General features: G+C 37.8%; 1 protein-coding gene across 1 annotated transcript; it reads left to right on the top strand.

Annotated features, from left to right (window-relative positions):
* Positions 1-8,710: 8,710 nt before the first annotated feature.
* On the top strand, positions 8,711-16,383 carry LOC141494058 (uncharacterized). The gene is made up of 4 exons (XM_074195232.1): positions 8,711-8,804; positions 9,669-10,207; positions 11,057-11,123; positions 14,801-16,383. The coding sequence occupies exons 1-4, from the start codon at positions 8,711-8,713 to the stop codon at positions 16,318-16,320; spliced, it is 2,220 nt and encodes a 739-aa protein (XP_074051333.1). The 3' UTR covers positions 16,321-16,383.
* Positions 16,384-24,671: the final 8,288 nt, after the last annotated feature.

Genomic DNA, 24,671 nt, shown 5'->3' with positions numbered 1-24,671 from the left:
GTATTTGGTTTTGCAGTTAAGGATTTTGTTTAGTAAAAGATATGCTTTGATTTAAATTTGTCAATTGTTCAGTTCACCTTTGATTACTAAACTTGTCCCTCATATGTTATTTCTAGTGTAGGTAAAAAGGTGATTTTAAAGGACACAGTAGTTTTCTCCCACTGAAGTATTTTGTTCTAGCTTCCTCATATGCATTATTTTTTATCTAAACTGAAATCTCTAAATCATCAAAATATTCAATGGGCATAATTAAATTGATTTTCTTTTCAAAATAAAAAGGCAAGTCTCTGGATATGAATAATGTAAAAACTCACCTATAAAGCACTGATTTATAAATTATCTTTTATCATAAATTTTAATTTAAAAGTGAGAAATTTTTGTGTGTGACTGATAAAGTGAATTTCTTTCTGTAGCTTTCTTTACCTTCCTTCTGCCTTTGTCAGCAAAAAATTCCAATTGTACATTGCTTGGTAACATTTCCAATAATGGCGCACAGCTCATCTTCTTTTAAGGTATTCTCTTATATCCTTTCTAAATGGGAACCATAGTTAATTTTAAAATAAACTTGCCTACTTTGATCAAAGTCTTAAGCAAAATAGATCTAAAATAGCTAAGAGCTTAAGTATCAATTTGTATTTTGTACTTTTTTTATTTTGTACTTATAAAAAGTAAAGACTGAGACTGAATCAGCTAATTAGTTATTTTTTTATGTTTGAAGGAAAATGTGTTTGGTTTCCTTCTGCATGCAGATAGGAATATTTTCAGTTAAATTAAATTCTTAGTAGAGCCTGTGTATTCAATTTTTGTTAAGTAGCTTATTAATTTTTCCTTCACCTGAGAGCTGTTATCCAATTTATAGATAATAATATTTACTTTCTCTCCTTTACATTCTGACTAGTTCTCTATTTTTGGCTACTTTGATTGGTAAACATAAGGCATATAATATAATAAGAATCCCCTTTTATATGAGATATAGACAGGCTAGCTTTCTACCTCTGGCCACTTTGATTGGTAAACAAAGGCATTATAAAGTATAAGAATCCCCTTTTATATGAGATATAGCCAGGAAGGTTATAGGAGACAAGCGTGAAAGGGGAGTAGAAAGGCAGTCTGGTATAATGAGTTGAGTGCTAGATATGCAGATGGGAAGATCTAAGTTTGAATCTCACAAGGTATCTGTGTGACTCTGGGCATGTCCCTTAGCTGGTCTTTGCCTCAGTTTCCTCATTTACAAAAGATAATATCACTTGCCTCAGAAATGAGGAAATTTATTAAGTACTTGACAAATCTTAAGGTGCTCTCTAAATGTGATATTATTACCATCATCACTACTATTATTATTTGTGCTTTCAATACATTAAGGCTTAGTGATTTCATTGGTAAGCAAATGTCCTCTATGCAGTGTCCTCTAATGTGATTAAGGATGAGGGCAAATGTAGTCAAAGTGTTGAAGTGAAACTTATTGATGCAAGTTAATCAACTAACTGATGAAATATATTGTCCACACTTTGTAAAGTGAACTTAAGGATTTATTTAAACTTAGAGGCAGTGTGACTTACTGTAAAAAAACCAAAACCCAAATCTTGGTGTATCAGAAGACTTATATAGCATTCAATCATCCAGTTATCAGTTATGTGGTTTTTGGCTAAGTTTCTAGACCTTAGTGGGTCTCAGTTCCTCATCTGTGACAGACAGATGTTCAAAGATAGATGACTATAAAGAGCAAAGTGGGGTTAGGGTTAGGGGAGGAGTTGTCCAGCTGAGACAAATTGAGAGAAAGCTCGTGGACAGAGGTGGGAAGCTAGTGGACAGAGGTGGTAACAGAACAATATCTTTATACCCATACGACTGCAGAATATGGAGTTCTAAAATGTCAAGATTTCTCTATCAAATGTAATAAGTGGTTGTACTTCAAGCTCCCTTCTTTTTAATTTTGCTTCTTCAATCCCACCTCAGATTTTGTTTTGTCCTTGCTTCCACTCTAAAACTTACTTTCTGCACCTGGTTCTACTGTTCCATTGTGTCTGTTACTGAATGCTCTTCTGTTTGAACTTTTTAGCTAATAGTTTTGCTTGCCCTCCATTCTAGTTGTTAGAGAATTGAATGAATTGTGGAAACTTAATAATCAGAGAAAAAATTAAAAGTAGAAAAAAGAGTGCATTTCTGAAAATCTAGGTTTTGAAAAATAAAATATAAATTTCCTGATAGTAAAAATTCAAATCAACAATTTTAATATTTGCTAGCAGTCCAGTCTTAAGAGGTTGAAGCTAGAGGATAAATATCTTAAAAAATTATTTTCTGTATACTTTAATTATATTTTTCCTCTCCTTGTTACAATGGATGATCTAGGACTGCTAAAGTGGTACATTATGATACTATTTCCTGGTGACCTAATTCTACATGCTTTACTTAATCAAAAATTTGGTTGAATCAAATAGAAATTTTTCCTTAAAAAAAGAATGGACTAATAGGGTTCTATTTAAGTCTGGTTGCTGTTGTTGATTTTGATTTCTTTACTGAAGACTTCATCTTTGGTGGCAGAGAACTCTTGAAAAACCACTGAAACTTTGCATGGAAGTACCACCCAAGTGATTCCTTCATTAGATTTTTGGAAGTAGTATGGTGCTGAAAGAATCCTGGAAAGAGAATTGTAGGATCTGAATTTGAATCCTAGGTCTGCCGCTTAATAACTCTGGGGTAAATTCCTTTACCCATATGGATAAAGTCCCAATGGGAGGATTGGACTGATGGATTTCTATAGTCTCTGTGCTCTAAATCCATTCTTACAAGATGACAGTACTTGAATGGGGGATCTGGGTGAGCTGAAACTCATGGGGAAACTGAACATGCTTAATTTTCAGCTTAAGATAAATCAGTGAAGTTAAACTTCCCTGTTCTTTAAATTACTCTGTGGAAGTTAGAAAGTAAATGATAGACTTTGTAAAGCATGTTTATTCTTTCAGAGGTCACTGCTATAAATTATAGCTCTGTTGCCCCCACCATGCCCTATATGTTATTCTACCTTTGCCAAGTGCTCTTTTATGTATCCAGGTTTTATTGGTCAGTGATTTTGGTGAAGGAGAAGAGTGTATTTACTTTTTTAAGGCTTTCTCAAAGAATTCTGATGAACCATCAGGATTTATGAAAAGGTCAAATATGTGGTAAAAAAAACATTTAAAGTTAGATGACACTGTAGCAAGGTGAATTTGTGTTAAGAAGTGTTGTAAACTGTAGAGTATATCTAGTCTAACTGGTACTTTATATCTGAGTAAACTGAGGCCCAGAGAGATTGAGAGATTTGCTAGTAAATGATTGAGTTAGAATTTGAACCTAGGTCATTCCATTCAAATCTATCGTTTTTCTATTGTACCATGGAATCCAAGAAGCTTATTGAATTTTCAGTGTCATAGAATCATGAATCATGTTTATATTTGTATATGACTATTCAAGGAAAATATTAATTACCATTTAAAAATAAATTCTTCATTGTCTCCTCTCTGTCATAGTAAAACTTCTTGGGGAATATAATTTATAGATATTGGGGCTGTCTCCCGTCAGGTGAGCTGCACGCCTGCTACAGGTAGATGTTACATGTTGAGACATAATCTGACTCAAGAAGTAGTCAATTTCTTTAATAACAGATTGTGTTTTGAGATATTCTATTAGTCTTTGATTTGTGTTTAGATACTTTTGTAGGGCCTTCATGGAGTGAGGTGGAAATTGTCACACTTACAATTTTGGAATCCATTAATAATGATGCATGCTAATAAGAGAAAAACCTAGAAAAAAATCTCATATTCCCATTTCTTCCTGATGTTCCGAAGTTTCGAAGAATGATGCCAATTAACACAGTGATTCTGGACAATACAATTGTTTAATAGACTTTATTGATTTTTTTTTCTGTGAAAGCTACAGAAAAGATTGATATGCTCATTAAGTTAGAATCTTTCCTTAAGAAGGCTAAGAAAACTAATTACTTGAGTGTTTATGGCATTATATTGAAAATATTTCCCCTTTCTGCCTATAAATCTCATTTTCATGGAACATGAGATGTTTTGATGATATATAAAACCAATTCTCTGAAGTTTTTGAAAATACGCTTGACGTAGGTCTTCTAATAAATCTTTGATTGTATCCATTCATTCAGGGATATAGTCCAAACTATTTATTTTGCAAAGGAGCGAGTTTTATGATCTAGAAAGCAACAGAATTCATACGTGGAGATATGACTTCTATAATATATAAGAAAACGGGAGGAGCCTTTCTCTTTAGGTCTGCTACTTGTCTTTCAACCTGAGCAGACCTCTAAAGGAAAATTGAAGTCTCATTTGGAACTGTTTCAGGGTTTGTTTTGGGAATCTGCTCAGCAGCAAGTTTGTTTTAAGAAGGTGGTTGGTTCGCAATTCCTCATGGGATTGAGTGAGTTTCTTTCTGGTGCCTTCCTAACCCTCCTTGTAGGCTTGGGCTTTATAGGGTTAAAGGGAGGTGCTTAGGAAATCTGATGCTAAAGAAGTCTTAGGAATGTTACACATGTTACCAGCCTTTCCCAGCAGATCAGTCACCGGGGCTGCTGCGAGGGGAAACTTGACTCTTCCATCCTTTTCTCACTGCCCGGACTCTGAGAGCCTCAACTCCTAAGAGGACCTTTTCCCCAGACGTTCCCTCTGCTCCTTTCCTCAGGTAAAGAGCAAGTTTAACAAATGCCCAAAGCCTGGATGGAGGCCTGGATGCAGTCAGCACGCGCCCCCAGAGGTTCCTGGGTCTGGGGGGAGCCCGGGGGCACAGGGACACGGTTGGCGGAAAAGCCACCCCGACCTGGGGAGTGGAGCTGGGCAGGAGGTGCATCTCCAGAGGGTGCCAGGGGCCCCGAGTTTTCCTCCGCCCGGTGCCTTGCGCCCAGCCTCTCCAGCTCCTTAGCCCTGGAGTGAGGAGGCGCGCCTGAAGGCTTTGGGGAGAAGCTTGGCCCTGGCTCGTGGCGAGGCCAGCAGCTGGAGGGGCTCTCCACTGATCGGCCGTCCTCTCTGCTTGTCTTTCAGGTGCCCAGCATGCGGGAGGCGCGGCGGGGCTGGCCGCGGGGCGCCGCCGCCGGGGGCTGCTACGGCTACCTGGGCCTCTGCTTTCTGCTGCTGGGAGGGGGCGGCGCGGGGGACCCCGAGCCCCCGCAGCCCAAGGCCCCGTGCCTGGGGGGCGCCCGCTGCCCGGGGAGGGGCGGCCGCCCGTCGCGCTCCTTCCTGCCGGGAGCCTCGGCGGGCCGCGGCCAAGCCCAGGCCAAGCAGCCGCCGCCGGCCCCCGGCTCCTCCGCGGCCTCCCCCGGCCAGCCCCTGCTGGACCCCCGGCCGCCGCCGCCCGAGCGAGCCGCCGCCAAGGGCGCCCTGGAGACGACGGCCCCCTGCGCCCCAGCCCCCGGCTGCGCCCCCCGCCGTCGGGGCCCCCAACGCCACGGCCCCCGGCTCCCGGGACTGCAAGGGCCTCGAGTGCCGCCTGCCCCCGCTGAGGCTGGCGCGCCAGAGACACAGGGCCGCCGGCTGCGCGGGCCCCCGGCCCGGGGAGCCCACCCTGGTCCGGGTCACCGAGCGAGCCGCCCAGTTCATCGGGGAGGCGGCCCCGGAGCCGGCCCATCCTGCCCCGGACCGGGGCGGCGCGGGCCTCGGCGTGCAGCTCACCTGTGACATCAGGCCAGGTGGGTGGCGGGGCTCAGGGGCAGGCCAACCGCGGGCCGGCCGCAGCTGCCTTCGAGGGACTCCGCTTCCCCCGTAAAACCAGAACCCCCGGGCGAACCCCCGTCGCCGCTCCTGGAGACACTCTAGGGCCATAGGAAGAGAAGGCTGGCAAACAGCCTCCCGGCCTCCCGCCCCCTGATACTAGCACTTCGGGCAACTTAATTCATCTTTCAATGGCTAGGCAGTCTTCATTCATTTCATCACCTAGTTGCCTCGCATCGGGGCCCTCTCCAGGGCCCCGATTCCTACCTGGCCACTGGATCCATAAGGCTAGAGAGAAGAAAGGGAGGCAGGTAACTTGGCGCAGCGCTCCTTCACTCAGATCCATGGCATGGATCCAGTCAGGGCATCACCTGCCTCATGGCATAGTTTTCTTCAGGAATGAAGGACCAAAAAAACCAAACACGCAAAACCATCACTTTTCATAGGAACGTATATTGTTCAATATACCTTTGAATGAATATGGTTGAATGAAGGACAAAACCATCAATTTTCATAGGAACGTATATTGTTCAATATACCTTTGAATGAATATGGTTGAATGAAGGACAAAACCATCAATTTTCATAGAAATGTATATTGTTCAATATACTCGTGAATGAATATTGTTGGATGAGGGACAAAAAAACCAAAATATCAATTTCCATAGGAATGTATATTGTTGAATATACCTTTAGTTGAAAGAGGCCCTTCATTAGGAATTCACTGAATAGATGAAATCATAGTTCAGGACCAACAAAATGAAATCTGCCATCTCTATTATGTGTTAAAAATACATATATGTGTTATATTAACATAACACATAGTACATATGTGTTAACATTCATATAGCCAGCACATAGTGCCAGCCACTGTGATAAGTTCTTTATAAATAACATGTCATTGAGGAAATGCTGGCAAAGGGAGGTTAAGTGATTTGTCCAATGTCACCCAGCTAGTGACTGAGATTGAATTTGAACCCAGAATTTTTGGCTCAAGTCTGGGACTGCTCTATTCACTATACTACCTAGCCCTTGAATAGGTAGATACCATGAAATCATTAACCTTTCTGATCCCTAGTTTACTCATTTGTAAGATGGGGAGAATACTTGTAGAACTGACCTTACAGGGTTGTTTTAAATATCAGATAAGATAATGTGAGTAAAGTGCTTTGTAACATTTAAAGCAGGATCTAAATGACTATTATTATTTTTTTAGTGTTTTTGGTTACTTGTGCCTTAAAATGTGTTGATTTCTGTTAATATGTTGAATAATGCACAATTTCAAATCGTTATTTTCTTATATAATGAACATTGAAGTTCTAGGTTTTCAATTCTGGTATATCTTTTGAGTATAAATTGTAGAATTCTTCCTTGGGATAAACATGAAAAGTTATAACCTGTTTTATAGCTGAAGACCTGCCTGGAACAAATCAACTAAGGGAATGGAATTTGAATCCAGAATTTCCATTTCGCCTAATTTTCTTTTTAAGTCTATTTTTGGAAACAGCTAGATGGTTCATTAGATAGAGTGCTGGGCCTGAAGCTAGGAAGACAAGTTCAAATCTGGCCTCAGGCACTAGCTTTGTGATCTTGGACAAATCACTTAACCTCCTTTTTGTCACTTTTTTTAAACTATAAAATGGGGATAATAGTTCCTTGAATGAGTTGATATTTATAAAGTACTTGACACAGTTATGTATGGATATATGTATGTGAGTATATATATGTATATATATATATGTATGTATAGCACATAGCAGGTTCCATATAAATGCTATTATTAACACATACTTGAAATGGGCAAGTCACTGATTGCTTTGGTTTACTGGAAAAAGAAATGGCAAAGCACTCCAGGATCTTTGCCAAGAAAACCTCATATGGGGTCATGAAAAGTTAGAGCATAACTGAACACAACAACAATATGCTTTTTAGCCAGTGAGATTGTTTTAATAATAGAGAAAACAGTTTGAGGGCACTAGAATGATCTAGGAGATATGAGTTCTAATTCTAGTCCAGCCCCTAAATAATTAGTTTCCCTGGGCAAATCCATTAAGCCTTTCTTCTCCAGCACTATCATTTCTGGAATGATGGAGTTGAAACAAGTAATGCTTAAGGATCCTTCCAGCATGAAAATTCTATTTGGAGAGCATGGAAGAACTTAATTCAATTTGAATATAGAACTCTGGAAAGTAAAAGTGAAACAGACATTATTAGATTATACTTCTAAATCCAGAAAAAATTAATTTGAGCAATCTTTGGGCATCTTTTTCCCCTGGATTAATTAAAAGAGGCTGGGCTGAGTTCCAGACAGTAATTGCCATGATCTGCAGTGGTTTTGCTCAAATGAAGGAGCCTAGATGCCTTATTAAGGGGGAAGGAAGAGGGGGTGTTCCAGAAAATTAATTTGACCAGAATGTTTCAGTGCTATGTAAAGATAAAAGGGTTTGGAGAAATGCTCCTGGCACTCATCTGCACTTGTTTGTATTTATTTTTGAAAACGGTGTTCATACCAAAGGAGCCCTTAATTATAATTAAGCTAATTGTCTTTTAAGACAATTACTAGCACAGACCTCATTTTTTCACTCAGGAAAACTCTGTGGTCAAGCTGCAGTTCTCTTGCCTTGTTGAGGGAGATTCGGACTATCAGGCTGATGGGTCCATAGACCCATGAGGGAAGATTGATTTCACTCCTTTTGAGTGACTAGTTTGCTTTTCTTTTGTTATAGATATCAAAATATTTATGACCTAGCAATGGCTAAATAATGAGCTCAGGTGGAGTATGGGTGACAGGGAAGGGAAGGGAGGGTGGTAGACTGAACAATCTTATCTCATTCTTCTGGAAGAGAATTAATGTCCAGCTATGGAACTTCATACAAAAACATTGAGATAGTTAACCTAAGGGGGATTCAATCTGCTAGGCAATGTACTATATGCTGGGGATATGGAGACTAAAATGACAATAGCTTCTATTTTTGAAGAGTTTACCTTCTAATGGGGTGGGGCAAGAAGATGAGTACAAAGCCCCAGAGCCTAGTGGGTGATGCAAGAACTTTGGGTTTTGGCTCCAAAGTTCTATGGTTTTCCATAACATATAACTTGACTAGTAAGATGCTTGGGGCATCTGGGTGGCTTAGTGATAGAATGCCTAGCTTAGAATCAAGAAGATCTGAGTTTGAAACCAAACTCAGACTCTTAACTAGCTGTGTGACCCTGGACAAGCCATTTAACCCTCTTCACCTTAGTTTCTTGATCTTTAAAATGAGTTGGAAAAGGAATGGACAAACAACTCTAGCATCTTTGCCAAGAAGACCCCAAATGGAATTACAAACAGTAGAATATGATTTAACAACTAAAGTCAGTTGATATTGAGAATCCACAGGCCATATAGCATTTTATACATCAAGCCATGAGCCTGATGGACACAAAAATTATGTCAATAAAAACCTCACATTTATCAGTGACTAAAACATGAATATTATCTTTATATTTTATAGATAAGTATATTGAGATTTAGAGAACTCAAGTGGTTTTTTTTCTTTGCTTGGGCTATAGTCAAATGTGGGAACTAGCTTGAAATGTTTCAGTTCCTTTTCTGGGTTTGCTTCTTCCATTTGTGATTTGTGTTCCAAATTTTACTATTTGGACTTCTAAAATATTGGTTGATTTTGAGGATACATAAAGTCTTCAATAAATAATTTCAGGTTTGCATATCAGAATAAAGCATGAAAGCCTAGAGTTTATGTGGCTGCTTTTTGAAGATTTTGTTTGCAATGTGAAATATAAGATTTCCCCTTCAACTTCTAGGGTTTTAAACAAAGATGTCTGATGGTTAAAAATAATCAGCATTTTTGCATTAAAATTACATTGCTTTGTGGCCACTTAGCATTTTAATGTTATTTATACTAAAACAGAAAATTAAGAGCATTAACTTGGGAGATGTAGTCATTTTTCGGATTGTGTGTTACAGGAGAAAATGAGGTTCCTTCTGAAGATGCACTTATCCTGCAACTGCAGCTTGCTAAAGGACAAGAAAAATTTGTTGAGATACTAAAGAGCCAGCAGAAACTAATTGTTGATTTGCAGCAGAAACTCACTGAGCAACAGAACATGCTGATTAGCCAGCAAACAGAAATCCTAGAACAACAGAAGAAAATGTATGAGCAAATGAATCTCATTAAGGTTCAGTACAGCATGCTTTTTGACACAGTGAAACAAATGTCTTTCCAGAATTTGCAAGAAGACATCCAACATTACTTTCAAACTCATCTTCAAGGACTTCAAAACCAGGTCAGAAATCATCTGCAGAAGTCATACTCTGTGCATAAAGTTGAAGTGGATGCAAAAATGATTGATGTTGGAGAAACTTCACTGGACTGTGGCCTCTGTGAAAGTGATGAATTTTGCAATTTCCAAAAGACACCCTCTAAGTGTGAAAAATGCACTCTTTGCCCTGCTGGCTTTTTCCAAATGTCTGAATGTTCTGCAAATACTGACCGGATTTGTCAGGTAAATGTTATACTTTTATAGATTACTATTAGTGATGTAATTAGTAATTCAAAGGATTCTGAAAAGTATTGGGAAATTTTACTCAAATTCAATTAAAGTCACTTTCCAGTAACTTTTCTCCATACCTTAGAATCTTCTTTCCAACAGAAAACTAACCAGCAAAGCAACTGTATCTGATAATGTATCCAACATTACACACCCATAGTCTTTCACCTTTGTATCTCCTAACACCATGGCAGTGTGTTTCATCACAAATCCTCAAAAACCAAGATTGGCCATTGCCTTTATTCTGATTCTAGTGCTGTTTTCATTTTACATTATTATGATCAATTTATATATTGTCATACTGGTTTTTAGCATGGCCTTTGAATAGCTGACATACTGTTATTTAGTAGATCCATATTTGTTGCCTTTCTGGCAAATTTGTTGTAGGTACTAGTGAAAAAAAACTTTTCTCAAATTTAAATTTCTAGATATAAAATTTCAGAATAAATTCCAAGTATAAATTCCAGATATGAAATAATTTTAAGTATTAAGTTTCTATTAACAGAATTTTAAGTTTTAATTTAAAATTTTAAGTTTTAGATAACCAAAACTGCACTAAGATTTTGAGATAACCTATATAAATGCTCTATTTCTGAATGTGTAAACAAAACATAACTAAGAAATATAGTTTTCTGTTTTAAATGTTATCTTGCTGTAATTGGTAATTAAAACAATCTTATTTTAAAAATGAATCAACATTTTAAAGTATTTCTATTTGGCATTCATAATTTATATTATTTATAAAAGGGAATTTTTTACTTTAATTATTATATTTATAAAATTAGTATATTTTTAATTTTGCAGGACAGAGATGAATGTATTGAATCTCCAAATATTTGTGGTGAAAGAATAAAATGTCTGAATACCCCAGGTAATCTTTTGTGGACTGTATTTCCATTGTATATCTCTGAGTATAACAGATTGGGAAATAAGTATTTTCAGTTTAGCATTAGACATTTTAAACAGTCTTGATTGTCGTCTGTGGAAGATCCACTTTGGGGATTAGTTAGGGAAAACTGTGATCCCAAATTGCCTTCTTATAGTTACCATCTATCCTCATGGGAGTCTTCCTTCAACTATCATGCATATGTTTAAGGAATGTAAAGTAATTTTATTATTATCCTAAGCAAAATATAATTAAGGAGGCACACTTGGTGCCAATAAGTTCTGTAATGCTTTCCTAAGCCAAAATCAAAAATGATTTTTAAGATTGTTTGGAATTTTTGGTGGCTTGTACCATTCCTCTTTTTCACTGTTCTAGATAAGAGATTATTATCCTCTTTTATTCATGTATGAATGCATTGATATAAGCAGTGTCCTAAAAGTCTTAAGGCAATTTGAAGCTTAACCATCAATCAGTCAATCAGCAAACATGTATTGAGTGTCTGTTATATTCCAGATACTAACTGATATACAAATACAAAGGATAAAGGATAAAAAATACAAAGTTATTTCTTCTAGCAAAGAACACAGACTAATACCTTAAAATGGCAATAAGATTTTTTGGGACATCTGGTACACTTTTGTCTATGTATAATTTTTTTGTACGTATATCTGGGCATATGCCTATGGGCCCACCTGTAATAGTAGACAAAAAGACAGCCCCAGCACTTGTGATTTCAGAAGCATGGGGATCTTCTGGGTAGGAACTTCCTTCTTCTAGTGCAGGTAGGTGCCTTCTCTGCAATTTATTGTCCTTAGGCAGTTGTACTATGACCTGAGAATGGAGTTGTAGAGTGTGTAGGGTACTGAGAGCACCTTACTCAGGGTCACAGCATCAGTTTGTGTCAGAAAAGGGGATCTGAATTCGCATCTTCATGACTTCTGGCTCTATTTTCTATGCCACATTGCTTCTCGATAATGTGTGTATATATATACACACACACATTCAAAATATATGTATAAAATATATAAATTATTTACACACAAACATATATGTATTTATCTCTTTATCTTTGTCTCTCTTCCTGTCTTTCTAGGTATCTATTTCTCTCTTCCTCTCTCTTCCACTTTCTCTTTCCCCCCATCTCTCCTTTCTTTCTCTTTTCCTTCTCTCCCCACTCCCAGACCTATGCCATACTGTCATAATCAAACAGAGCCCAGACCTCCCATTTTTTCCCATTTGTTGTGGGGGAAAAAAACCCATCTGAAATAAATGCTTTTCACAAGTTCCTCTACCTCACTGTTGCCTTGCCAGGAGAAAAGTTGGGGCACGAGTTTGCAAATATGGCTGGAGGAACAACTAGTCTGGGGAAGGAAAGGTCATGGAGTCATTTGATTATTATCTTCAAATACATGAAGAGTTTCTCTGAGGAGGATGTTGTTCTGTGTTCTCTCTGTCTATAGATAACTGAATGAGAATGATTAGCATCTGTGCTTAAGGTTTGCCAAGTATTTTTCTCAGTTGAATTGAAGTTCTGCTTTATACTCAAACTGACCAAACTCAAACTGAGCATATCACTTCCCCTCTCAATGTTCCAAGCAGTAATCTAATACTCTTTAATTAGCAGAGTCAGTGCCAATTTGCATTGATTGGGAAAGTTCCTTATACTGAGGAAACCACAAATCCAATAAAAAAAAAAGGTTGGCAGTAGGGGGAAAGAAAACAACTAAAGTGAAAAATTGTTTGATTAGATGTATGGTAGAACATTATTTAACAAGGTCAGTAAAATGCTGACATAAGACAATGAAGGATTTTATAGGGAAAAAAAGGTGGTCATCGTTAATAGATTATTTACTAAATTATTTCTGAAGTAGAGGAATAAGCTAGTTGATAGCCTGTGGTCCTTTTGATTTTGTAATTTTCTTTTTTCTAATATAAGGGTCTTAGGATTCCTCAGGAATAGATAGTTGGAGGTATATAGATATTTGTATTTAGAGGACATCCTATTAACATCCTATTGTCCAATCAGCTCAGTTTATAGATTTGCTCAATGTATATAGTCTGTTCACAGTCTTGTTGACATAAGCAACCTGGGGATCATTTCTTTTGTTCTGTCTTTACACCTGAAATCCTTTGCACATAGTAAGGATTCAATAAAGACTTTATGAATTGAATCAAATTCTAATACTTAAATACTCAGGAAAATGAACTTAGATTTATTTGAGATAGAATTAGAAAGCTTCATTGAAATTTACTGCTATGGATTTAGACTTTGAACAAGTCTGGTTCAAAAACTCTCTCCCCCCCTTTTCATTCTTTTCCTTCTCCTCCTCCTCTCTTTCTCCCTCTCGGTCTCTGTCTTTTCCTCTCTCTTTCCCCTACCCCTCCTCTTCTTTGAGTGAAACTAAACATTTATTCAGAAGCTAAACATTTCTTTTCACTATTTTGCTTTTTTGTCAGAATGAGAAAAGAGGGTCCTGAGGTTTTAGGGAGAAAAGTAATAGTGTGAAAATATAAATTAGTGAATAAAAAGTAAAGAAGGAGATGTGAGTATCATCTGCATTGAATTATGGTGGAGCATAGTCAGGTTAAGAATCCTCTCATCTCTCCTGTTAGACTATGACTCCATATGCACCTGTCCTCGATTCTTCCATTAACCATGAATAGAAAAGGTTTCTATGAGACTGTCCTGCGGTTCTTACCCTCTGCTTTGACATTGGGGGCTTCTTGAGGAAAACACTACATTGCTCCTGCACTTGGAATTGAAATCTTGGCTTCTGGTTTATGAGCTTTTTTTGTTTTTAAATAGCACAAGAGACCAAAGACAAATGAGTCTTTTGGGTCACTTAATTGAGTCTTCAATATCCCTTCTGTTTTCACGAAGAGAAAAATTAGGTCTTTAATAATTCATTTTACGGTATAATGAAGTTATTCAGGACACTAATGAAAAAAGAGAAAACTGAAAGTACTTTATCCCTAGTTAATTTATTCAAGAGGCATTTAAGAATTTTTTATTTGGTTGTCCATATGAGGATTTAAGTGGTTTTCTGTTTCCTTCAAGTTCTATTTAGTATGTAATTAGTGACTCTCTTCTATATTCTGTAAGTTTATGTTGCAATCACATACAAGTACACATAAATGAACAGTAAAGCACAGCATTATCTTAATTTATTTAGCATTATAAAATCTTGTTTTTGGAAGGGATCCTGGACACTCTAGACCAGCCTTTTCTCCTTGACAGAGCATAAGCTCTTTTGTGAGAATCATTCTTGGTTCTGGTATCCCAGGACTAATCAGTGGCTAGCACATAATAATTGTAAATTGATTGATCGATGGTCACCCAATCTTTTCTTGAATAGAGCACATGTGAAAGACTCATTACCTACCAAGGGAGGTTGATATGGGACCTTTGGGGAATTAGCTCTAGGAAATATTGCTCTGAATTCCATTGTAGAAGAAGTGGAAGTATATGGTAGTTTAAATGAGACACGTGAAAACTTTTCTACAGAAAAGATTACACTTTCAGTGTACCTCTTTCATTTCTCACTTAAAGACTTTATTTTGAGAGGGCATTTCAATTGTTAAAAATTTTAATTTTCAGTTTTCAAACGATAGGTCATTAAAAAATATTCCCCAAGTCAGGACTATGTTTCTTTTCCAACCAGGTGGCTTCCGATGTCTGGGCATTGCAGAGAAGGATGCTGCTCTAGGGCTATGTGGGGATGGCTATTTCTTCAATAGGGAAATGCAAGAATGCCAGGCTTGTTGGGAGTGTGAAGATGGAGCGGTGGCTCTTCCCTGCTCTGTAGATAGTGACACCATTTGCTCAACAGTCAGCGAATCCCAGCTCACCAAATCTTGGGCTGCAGATGTTCAACTGCCCTCTGCAAAGTCTGCCTCTGCTCAGGTCTATCCTGGCTTAAACTTGAAGTTAAAAGGGAAGATGAAATTCGATATTGCCTTCATCGAGGACAGCAAACTCATCTTCAGGCAGCATGGGTTACTCTGGGTTGACCTCAACTTTGCTGTGAAACACAACTGTAGGAACTTTCTCCAGCTCTCCCTCAAGTCAAATAGTAGTGAGGAGGGGTCTGAGCTCAGTGGAGTTCGCATCGAGCAGCCAGAAGGAAAGTACTTCCAGAGTGCCAGCTTGAACAGTGCTGCTGAAGTGGAGCCGGGCCAGACCCTGGCCGTGTTCTTGAGAAGCCCAAATCAGTTCTGCAACCAAAGCAAAGACTTAAATGTGTATGATCTCAACACCCCACTCAGCTTATTCTGGTTGTCCCATGATACGGGGGCGGTGGCCATGAGCGCCCAGATGTCCACAGCCATGCATTACCAGACCAACTATCGACCCACATTTAAAATTAATTCTGTTTCCGACCCATACATGATAAGTTTATCTCATGATGGAAGGGGGATAAGGTTCACCGAAGCTGGCGTCATTAAGTTTGTTTTCCACCAGGCCCTGTACTCCATGGGTCACACTTGTGTCCGCGAAGGATTTTCCTTGATTTCCTACATCGGCAGGAATGGTACCAATGTAGAGCTGATGAACACGTTCAAATCTGGAGTGAATTACCGAGACACTTCTCTGTCTGCCTCTGGGGCAACCAGAGTCCAGGCTGGAGATCAGATTAACTTTGAGATCTTTTCTCCAGCTCAGTGTAGTGTTCGCTACTTTGGGGACAGCTTGGGCGTGAGTACATTTAGCCTCATCTGGATTCCAGCTGCAGTTTCCACTGCTCTTTCAGCCACTGTTTCCACCACAGGTCTGCCTACTGGAGCTGTCAGGAACAAATTTTTGGATTTCAAACTTGTCACATCCAATGAGAAACAGATACAGTTGGTTTCTTCTGGACAGTTTGCTCAGAGGTATTTCTTATTTACAGAAAAGGGAGTTGCCAGTGTTGCTTTTAATCTAAAGTTGATCCATTCATGTAATGTGATCAAGGTTACCTTAAATCAGTTGATTCAGGATCAGACACAGCCAGCAGCAATTGCTCAGCAAATTGGAGGTCAGATGCCAGAGGGAAGCATATGGACCAGTGTGAGCCTCTGTTCTTCTTTTGAAGTTCATAATGGTACAATGATCTCCATTTCCCTTGACTGTATTCGTGGAAGGATCAATCAGATTGCTCATGAACGTGGAACGGGCATATCTATTTTATGGATCACATCTTAATTTTTTTAGAGGAAAGAAAAAACTGATGGGTAACTTTGAAGGTACTCTATGGATATTACTATTAAATAGTTTGTGAAAATGCACACAGTTTTATAGAAATATCCTTATTTCACAATATTAGAATATATATATATATATATATATATATATAAAGAGATTTTCTTTAAAAAAAAAATTCCAGCTTGCACTGTTAATAGTTCCCCCCTCTAAGAATTGGAGTTAAAGACTCTTGGATTCAATCTGAGTTCTAGCTTTGATAGTTTTGCCATATTAAATACAGTATTTGTGTAAACATAATGAGAAAGTTAAATGAATAAAGAAAATTTGCCCCAGAAATTCAATACATTTCAGTTCAGTTTCAACAATTTTTATATATACTTAACCAAGGTGAAGCTCACACTCATATTTGACTGTGGCAAATTACTGTTAGCATTATTAGTTGGCATTATCAAGTTAAAAAACTTGCTTAAAAACTTGTTAATAATACCAATATAAATGTAAGTATGAAGTTAAATTTATAAATGCAAATCTGAAGGAAAATATATTGATTATCCTGATTTTTAAAATGCAATCACTATTTATTTCTTTTTTAAAAAAACCCCCTATTTTGGAGGTTTTGTTACTCTTATTTTTTTATTCACTTCATTCTTATTCTGAATTCATGCACTTTGTCATGTCATGTATTGATTTCCCTTTATGAAGTTCTCTCTTTGGAAGCTTAAAAATAGAGGTGATCCCCACTTTGAGTGCTGATAGATTATTTTGCTCCTGAGGATTGAATTTTTCTTTTATAAATTGTGTTGTGAATCCCATTTTTGTTTATACAAGGGAAAAAATATCCTGATCATATGTTGACCAAATTATCGACAGTTAAAGGTAGAGATTTTTGTTGAGATTGCTCCTTTAGAATAGGTCTCTAGTAGTACTTAGCACAGCCTAGCCTACATATTAGGCACTTAATAAATGTTTATTAACTGAGGAATTATTTGTGAGCATTCAGATTTGCTGCCATAAATCTATTTCCATTTTTGCTACGGAATGTTGGATGGGAGCTGTGTTGGAAACATTAGCTGTTGTGGGGCAGCTGGATGTAGCTCATCTCCAGTTTGGTTGAGTACCTACTTCTTGCAGTCAAACCATGACTCTTCACTAGAGCAGTGAACTAGGTAGAGTGGATAGAATTCCAATCTCAAAGTTAGGGACACCTAACACATACTGGCTTTGTGATCTTGGAAAAAGTGCTTGCTTAAAAGGCTTAAATCCAAAGTAAAGAAGTAAATAATAAAAAATAATAGAAGAGAAAGGTTCTCTGCTATGCTTAGACTCAAAAAAATTCTACTTCTGCATTATACCAAGATCTGCAACATCAACAGATTCTAAATTTGTCACTAGTTCCACTTTGCCTAGCCAAATTCTGCTCATTGTCCATGGATGCATCACACTGTTGGAGAAGCAAATCCATGTATCTTTGTTTAGAATGTGGACTTCCAGATTTAAATGAAAGGCTGTAGAAAGTCTATCTAGTTTAAAGATATGGACTTGTTAGGAATGACCCATCCCGTTACTTGAAGGGGTTTCATCTTTGAGTTTATTTGTAGGACAGCATCATCAAAAACATAGACAATACAGGATTATAGATTCAAAGCTAGGAGGGAACTTGGAGGTCATTAAGTTCAATGTCTTCATTTAAAAATGAGGAAACTGAGACTCAAAGAGAATAAGTGATTTACCCAAGGTCAGAGAGCAAAAAGTCACTTGGAACAGGTCTTCATACTCCAAATTCAGAATTCTTTTAGTTCCCTGAACTGTGCTGCCTTACCATAGTGCCACATGAAGAAACCAGATAAACGTGTGTGTGTGACTATACACATTTTTTTCCCATGGATGGCAGATAAGAGGATTAACCGGTGAAAAGATAGTCATCCTGCTTGATAATTGAATGATCAATAAAAGAAAGATGAGTGGTATGAAGCTAGTTTCATTTCTAGCCCTTTAGTACCTGATTAGAATGAATCTGTTCTTGCACTTCAAGTAAGCACTTCAGTTTTCAGTAGATCATTGAGCTCTCCCTCTGCCTCTCTTTTTAAGCACCAACTTAATATAAGGTTGCTGAAAGAAGAGCCTTGGTGTCCCTCAGTACTGTCACTGTGAGGGAGCATTTCCCCATTAACTAGGTGCACTGATCATGTGATCAGACACAAAAGCAGAAAGGTTATTGTTTAAACCTTTCTGAGTTGCAATTTGACTGGGCTTTAAAAAACAATTTATGGGGGGGAAATTCCCTGAATAGTTGCATTAGGCTTAATACTGTTAAAACAAAGTGATTCAGGTGATCATTACTGAAGTTCAGAATTAGTATCAGCATAATAATACTTGGCCCCTTGATCTGAACATTTGGAGATGTTGATCATTTGGGACAAACTTGTGAAATTCATACACTTTAAAAAACCTCAAACTATATATTTTTTTGGTCTTAGAAGCTCTTAACATTTTAAACTAATGCTTCATAGTTTATCATGGTGTTACTATGTCATGATCAAGCGATATTAAAATAACCCAACCAGGGGCGGCTAGGTGGTGCAGTGGATAGAGTACTGACCCCGAGTCAGGAGTATTTGAGTTCAAATCCAGCCTCAGCCACTTAATAATGACCTAGCTGTGTGACCTTGGGCAAGCCACTTAGCCCCATTTGCCTTGCAAAAACCTAAAAAAAAATAAAATAGCCCAACCATTGCCTGTAAAACGGAAAACCGGAATGAAATCACAAAAAGAAAGTACAAGAGAAAATGTTTAACAGCTTTGTGCCAGGAGGTTGATCTTTGATTTTGGTTTTTTATTTTGAGATGATCTGGAAAACATTTTTAGGGATGTTAGCAAGGTAAAAAACAAATTAGAAAAGGGCTAGTTGGATCTCATCTAATACTTGACCAAACTTGACCCAGACTTGCACTCCATAAATTTTGATAGTACTAACTCACGATTTTTAGGATTTCCATGCAATATAAAATAATAATAATAATACAACGCATGGGAATAAACTATAAAATGATATAATTATACTTTTTAAGGTTATGCATTATCAAAAGTAAACTGAGTCAGTCATAGGAAGGTCTCTGTTTTGTTCTGCAGTATACTCTGGTGCCCTCTTTTGGCTTACAATTCTATGTCAAGATCAGAGGATTGAGGTAGGAAGGGAGGAACCTTGGCATGGTGGAAAGGATGCTGGCTGGCCAATCAGAGTGCTTAAATTTGAATCCTGCTTTGCCATTTACTGACTGATTTATGGAAGGATTATAACTTCTCTGTATCTTAATTTCCTCATTGGTGGGTAAAGGGTTGAATCTAGAGTAAGGAAATTGTTGGTGTTGAGTCATTTCAGTCCTGTCCCTATATGAGCTTTTCTTGGCAATGATAATGAAGTGGTTTGCCATTTCCTTCTCCAGCTTATTTTACAAAGGAGGAAACCGAGGCAAACAGGATTAAGTGATTTGCCCAGAGTCACACAGCTAGTAAGTGTCTAATGCCAGATCTGAATTTACAAAGATGTGTCTTCCTGACTTCAGGCCCAAGCTTTATTCACTGACCCTCCTAACGATCCAGACCTTAGTTCAAATCCTGTCTCAAAACCCTAGTTATATGACCCAGGATCAGCTACTCAACTTCAATCTCTTTCAATATCAGTTTCCTTATCTGTAAAATGGGGATATTCATGGTATCTTCCTTACAGGGTTATGAAGCCCAAGTAAGGTAACATTTAGACCACTTTGTAAATCTTAAAGTGCTAAATAAATTCTAAAAGTTTATTATTATCTATAAAGTAAAGGGATTGAACAAGGTGACAGACTAAATGTTCCTCCAGCTCAAAAATCTGTAATCCAGTGATATGTGAAGCTACTGGGACACAAACAAAAGGAGAGTAAAGAATGATTAATTTTTCATTTTCATTTTCATTTTCATATACACATGTGAAGAACCTCTGGTTTTGTTGTGTGGGGAAAACTCCCAGTGTGAAAATTCCTTCTACCAACACTGGTCACAGCATGTCTTTGCCTCTGTAGATTATAGACTTGGAGCTTGAGGAGAAGCTAAGAAATCATTTTTTTCAATCTCCTTATTTTATGGAAGGGGAAACTGAAGGGCAGTGAGATTAACTAATTTATTATCTAAGTGCTCAGCAGTATCAAATGTTGAACCAGGATTTAAATCTAGATTTCCTGATCTCAAATTCAACATTCTTTACTCTGTATCACACTAAAATTTATAAGATTATCTAAAGCAAGTGATTAAATGATTTACCCAGGATCAAACAGGTGTTCTTGTCTCTAAACCCAGCACCTTATCTCTGTCATATTGTCTCTTTTTTAGGGTTTTTTTTTGCAAGGTAAATGGGGTTAAGTGGCTTGCCCAAGTCCACACAGCTAGGTAATTATTAAGTGTCTGAGGTCTGATTTGAACTCAGGTACTCCTGACTCCAGGGTCAGTGCTCTATCCACTGTGCCACCTAGCTGCCCCATATTGTCTCTTTTAAAAAAAATGAATAGCATCTTTTTTCCTCAATTACATATAAAGACAATTCTTTGTCTTAATAGTATTTTTTCAATTATATGTAAAGATAATTTTCAACATTCATTTTTGTAAGATTTTTAGTTTCAATATTTTTTCTCTCCCTCTCTTCCTTCCCTCTCCCTTCCCCAGGACAGCAAGCAATCTGATAGAGGTTATACATGTACAATAATAATGAAGATAATTTTTAACATTAATTTTGGCAAATTTTGAGTTCCAAATTTTTTTTCTCCCTTCCTCATCTTCCCTCTCCCTGAAACAATAAGTGGTTTGATACAGGCAATAGCATTGCCTCTTTCATAGACCTTATTTGCCTGGCACATACATATACTGTATCTTATTGTGGTCATTTCTGTTCATATTTCAGAAATTTTAAAGACATGTTTAAATTCTCCTGAGTTACTGGGAGTCTCCTCCCAGACTACAAGCACCTAAAGAACCGCCTTAGTAAGGATCTTATTTTTCTGATGAATCACAGAACAAAACAGAAGCATAAAGTCTTGCATCTTCCCTTTCTCCCCACCCTCCTAAACAAAATGATTGAAAACTTAAAGTCCTTAAAATACCCTTACAAAAGCAAGATATTTGTAGAAGCCACGACAGAGAATCTCTTATCTTAGATGTTAACTGTGTAATTTTCTGTTTGTCACCATTCCAGGGAGAGATTTTTTATTGTCACTATGGAAAATTCATAAAGGTCGATTTCAACAACATTGCAATTACAACTCAACATACCAAAGGTAGTAAAAACCATTGAACTGTATTTTGGGAGCAGCAGCGACCCGATTAATGTGAAATGAGAAACCGGGGTAATTTTAAGAACTGAGCCCCCTGCTTGCATCACTCACTACATCTCATTACATTATTAGGAGCAATAATAGCCTTTAGATAATGACTCAGTCATTCAACCACAACAAATTTGCAAAGCATTTTCTTTTAAAGGTGTGGGGGAAGATGATGGTGGGGATTAAAAAAGCCTGAGAAGGAAATGTTTCTTTTCATCTTAGCTCTCTACTTAAATACTGTTCTTTTAGGGCCATAGGAAGATTTTTTTTTTTAATAAACAGTTGCTAATGGACTCGGGTCTCCTTCAGTGCTCATGTTACTCCTAAAACAAAAACTGGGTTAGGTGTTTGAAGAAGCAACTATGACTACTGATGGATAAAAATGTTGTGGTGTCAGCAGAATCTGAGTCCATATCCTGCCTCAGTTTGGTAGCTGTGTAACCCTGGGAAATTCATATAATATTTGTAAGATTCAGTTTCCTCATCTGTAAAATGGGAATAATAATAACACAAATCTCATAGGAATTTTGTGAAGATCAAATGAGGCAATATATGCAAACTACTTTGTAAGCTTTAAAATTTTGGAGGGTGTATGGGGTTCTGGACCTCTGGATCCTAAGTAACTGAGGGGTTTGGTAGCAGACTCTACTGTCATTAGCTTCAATCCCATTGACTATGTTACCAACATCTCTAGGGACCTGTGTGCCCTACCCCAGTTGCATTTAACCACTAAATATAGATTAGCTTTTACAAAAGAATATTTTCTTTAAAGGTAAAGCAAATATTAATGCAATTTGGGGCTCAAGTGCTGAGCTAGGGTTTGAATAGTGAAAGAATTTCATGAAGACTCATGACTCAGAGTGATGAGGGACAGATAAGTTTTATTATGCAGGTGCAAAGTTATGCATGTGAGCTCTACCCATAGAGGATAAACAACTAAGCGGGAGAAAAAACTAGGACTTAAATAGGGCTAATAGGGAATGATCTTCATGCTGGGGAAGAGGTAGGGATTGACCCTGGTATAATGTAATTAGGATGTTCAGGAGGAGCAAAGGCTCATTTTGAGTAACAAAGAGCTAATAGTTTGCTATCATGTTGGACTTATACTGCTGCCTCTAGGTCCTTTTAGAATCTTCCCAGAGGTTCCTATTTAGTTGTCAGAATAAAGGGTACCTAGATGGCTGTTACCAATTCAAGATTTTTGGTACTTGGAAAAAATCTGTTCTCAGGGATGGTAGCAAGCCTTGTTTCCAAAACATAATTTCTCAGTCAGCATAGAGACACAAGATTTAATTATTTGTTATCTGCCTAGTATTCCCATGTCATCAATATAAACATATAAACATATCCCTTCAGTACCTTGGGGAGCATATTCTCTTTTGGTTTATGAGGAGAGTAGGTTTCAAATTTAGTTCCTACAAACTTAGTTTCTACATAGTATTAGTTCCTCAAAGTCCATGTCTATGTGTGGCATGACTACTATCCGTAGGCTCTGTTTCTGCTGACTTGGGTCCTAATGGTCCCCAAATAGTATCTGTAAGTGGCATCACATCATTAGGAACACAGTAGCCAAAAAGACAAAGGTATGAGAAACATGGCAGAACTCTAAGGTCTTTCAAATACTTCCATAACCAGAGTTTTCTTTTCATTACAGAGTTAACCACTCAGAACTAGCTCCAGCATGTCCACGCCTGCTTCACAGTCTCTCTCCAAAGCACTTTCTTTATAGGTTATTACTACTATTCCAGAACTAGGGCTTCTTAGCAACTGCAAGATGGAAAGTTGCATCAGTTGAGCATACTAATGGGGTCTAGACCCTTACTTTGGTACTATGTAAATGCTAGCTTTTAGTCAATTATTTATTAAAGATTGATTAAGTGCCAACTATCTAATCAGTCATGGTGAGACGAAGAAAGGCAAAAAAAAGTTCTTGCTTATGATGGTTTTTGAGTTTGCAAAGGACTTCATATACAAACCACACAACAATTCTTTGAGGAAAGTACTATAGGTTTTAATCATTTAACCAGTCAACAAATATTTATTATCATCTATATGTAAGGCACTGTAGACCAAAAGTGAAACAGTGGTCATAGTGTATCAAGGGAGTAACTATGTAAACCTAGATATTTATATAATGTATATGCAAGATGAGATACTTTTAGATGGGAATCACTGGAAGTATGGGGATAAAGGAAATGGGATTTTGTGAAATAGAGATGACCAAAGAAGCATTCCAATCAATTAGGAAACAAGAGAGTAGAGTCACGAAGTGCTAGGGAATGGTTTTGAGCCCTAGATTTTCCCTGATTTCAAACCAAGTACTCTAGTTATTCTGCTGCCTCTCAAAAGAGTCTCATTAACCTTTCCTAGACAGCAAAGCACCAAGAGTTAGTGAAAAAATGTGCTGCCTCTTTTATGTAAAAACAATACCTCCGATTTGGCTACCATAGTTATATTACTCACTATTTTATAACAAACAAAAATTATTACAAGTTCAAAAAGTTTAGGACATAAAGCCCTGTATTCTACCCACACCCGTCCATTCTATTTCTTTACTTATTTTTTGACATAACTGTATAAGTTGTGGAGGTGGCTATTAAAGGTACAATCTGACTAGAGAACACACCGTGACATATCAGCCTACATTCTCTCCCACACTTGTATCTAGCAATCTGTCCATCTTCACTATTTACCTGCAACTAAAGGGCATCAGTGGGTATAGTGGATAGAGCACTGGGCTTGGAATCTGGAAGACCTGAGTTCACATGTGACCTCAGACACTAAATAGGGTTTTGACGCTGGTTGAGCCATTTTTTGCTTCAAGTTTCCTCTATAAGGAAATGACAAATCACTCCAGTATCTGCCAGAAAACCCCAAAATGGGGTCATGAAATATTGGAGGACTGAGCAACAATGAAGTATATGGAAACACCCATGCACCCCAGCTCCATTTCTGTTCTTTTCCCATAAGGCTTACCACTCCTACCAGCTCCACCCATGACCC

Source organism: Macrotis lagotis, chromosome 7 (genome assembly GCF_037893015.1).
Source record: "Macrotis lagotis isolate mMagLag1 chromosome 7, bilby.v1.9.chrom.fasta, whole genome shotgun sequence".
Taxonomy (NCBI): domain Eukaryota; kingdom Metazoa; phylum Chordata; class Mammalia; order Peramelemorphia; family Peramelidae; genus Macrotis; species Macrotis lagotis.
The sequence above is the reverse complement of the archived record's forward strand: the minus strand, read 5'-3'. Positions and strand labels throughout refer to the sequence as shown.

Coding starts and splice junctions, on each gene's coding strand:
- LOC141494058 (XM_074195232.1), top strand. CDS start 8,711: ATGAGTACAAAGCCCCAGAGCCTAGTGGGTGATGCAAGAACTTTGGGT. Junction 10,208..11,056: donor ATACTGACCGGATTTGTCAG/GTAAATGTTATA, acceptor TTAATTTTGCAG/GACAGAGATGAATGTATTGA. Junction 11,124..14,800: donor AAAATGTCTGAATACCCCAG/GTAATCTTTTGT, acceptor TTTTCCAACCAG/GTGGCTTCCGATGTCTGGGC.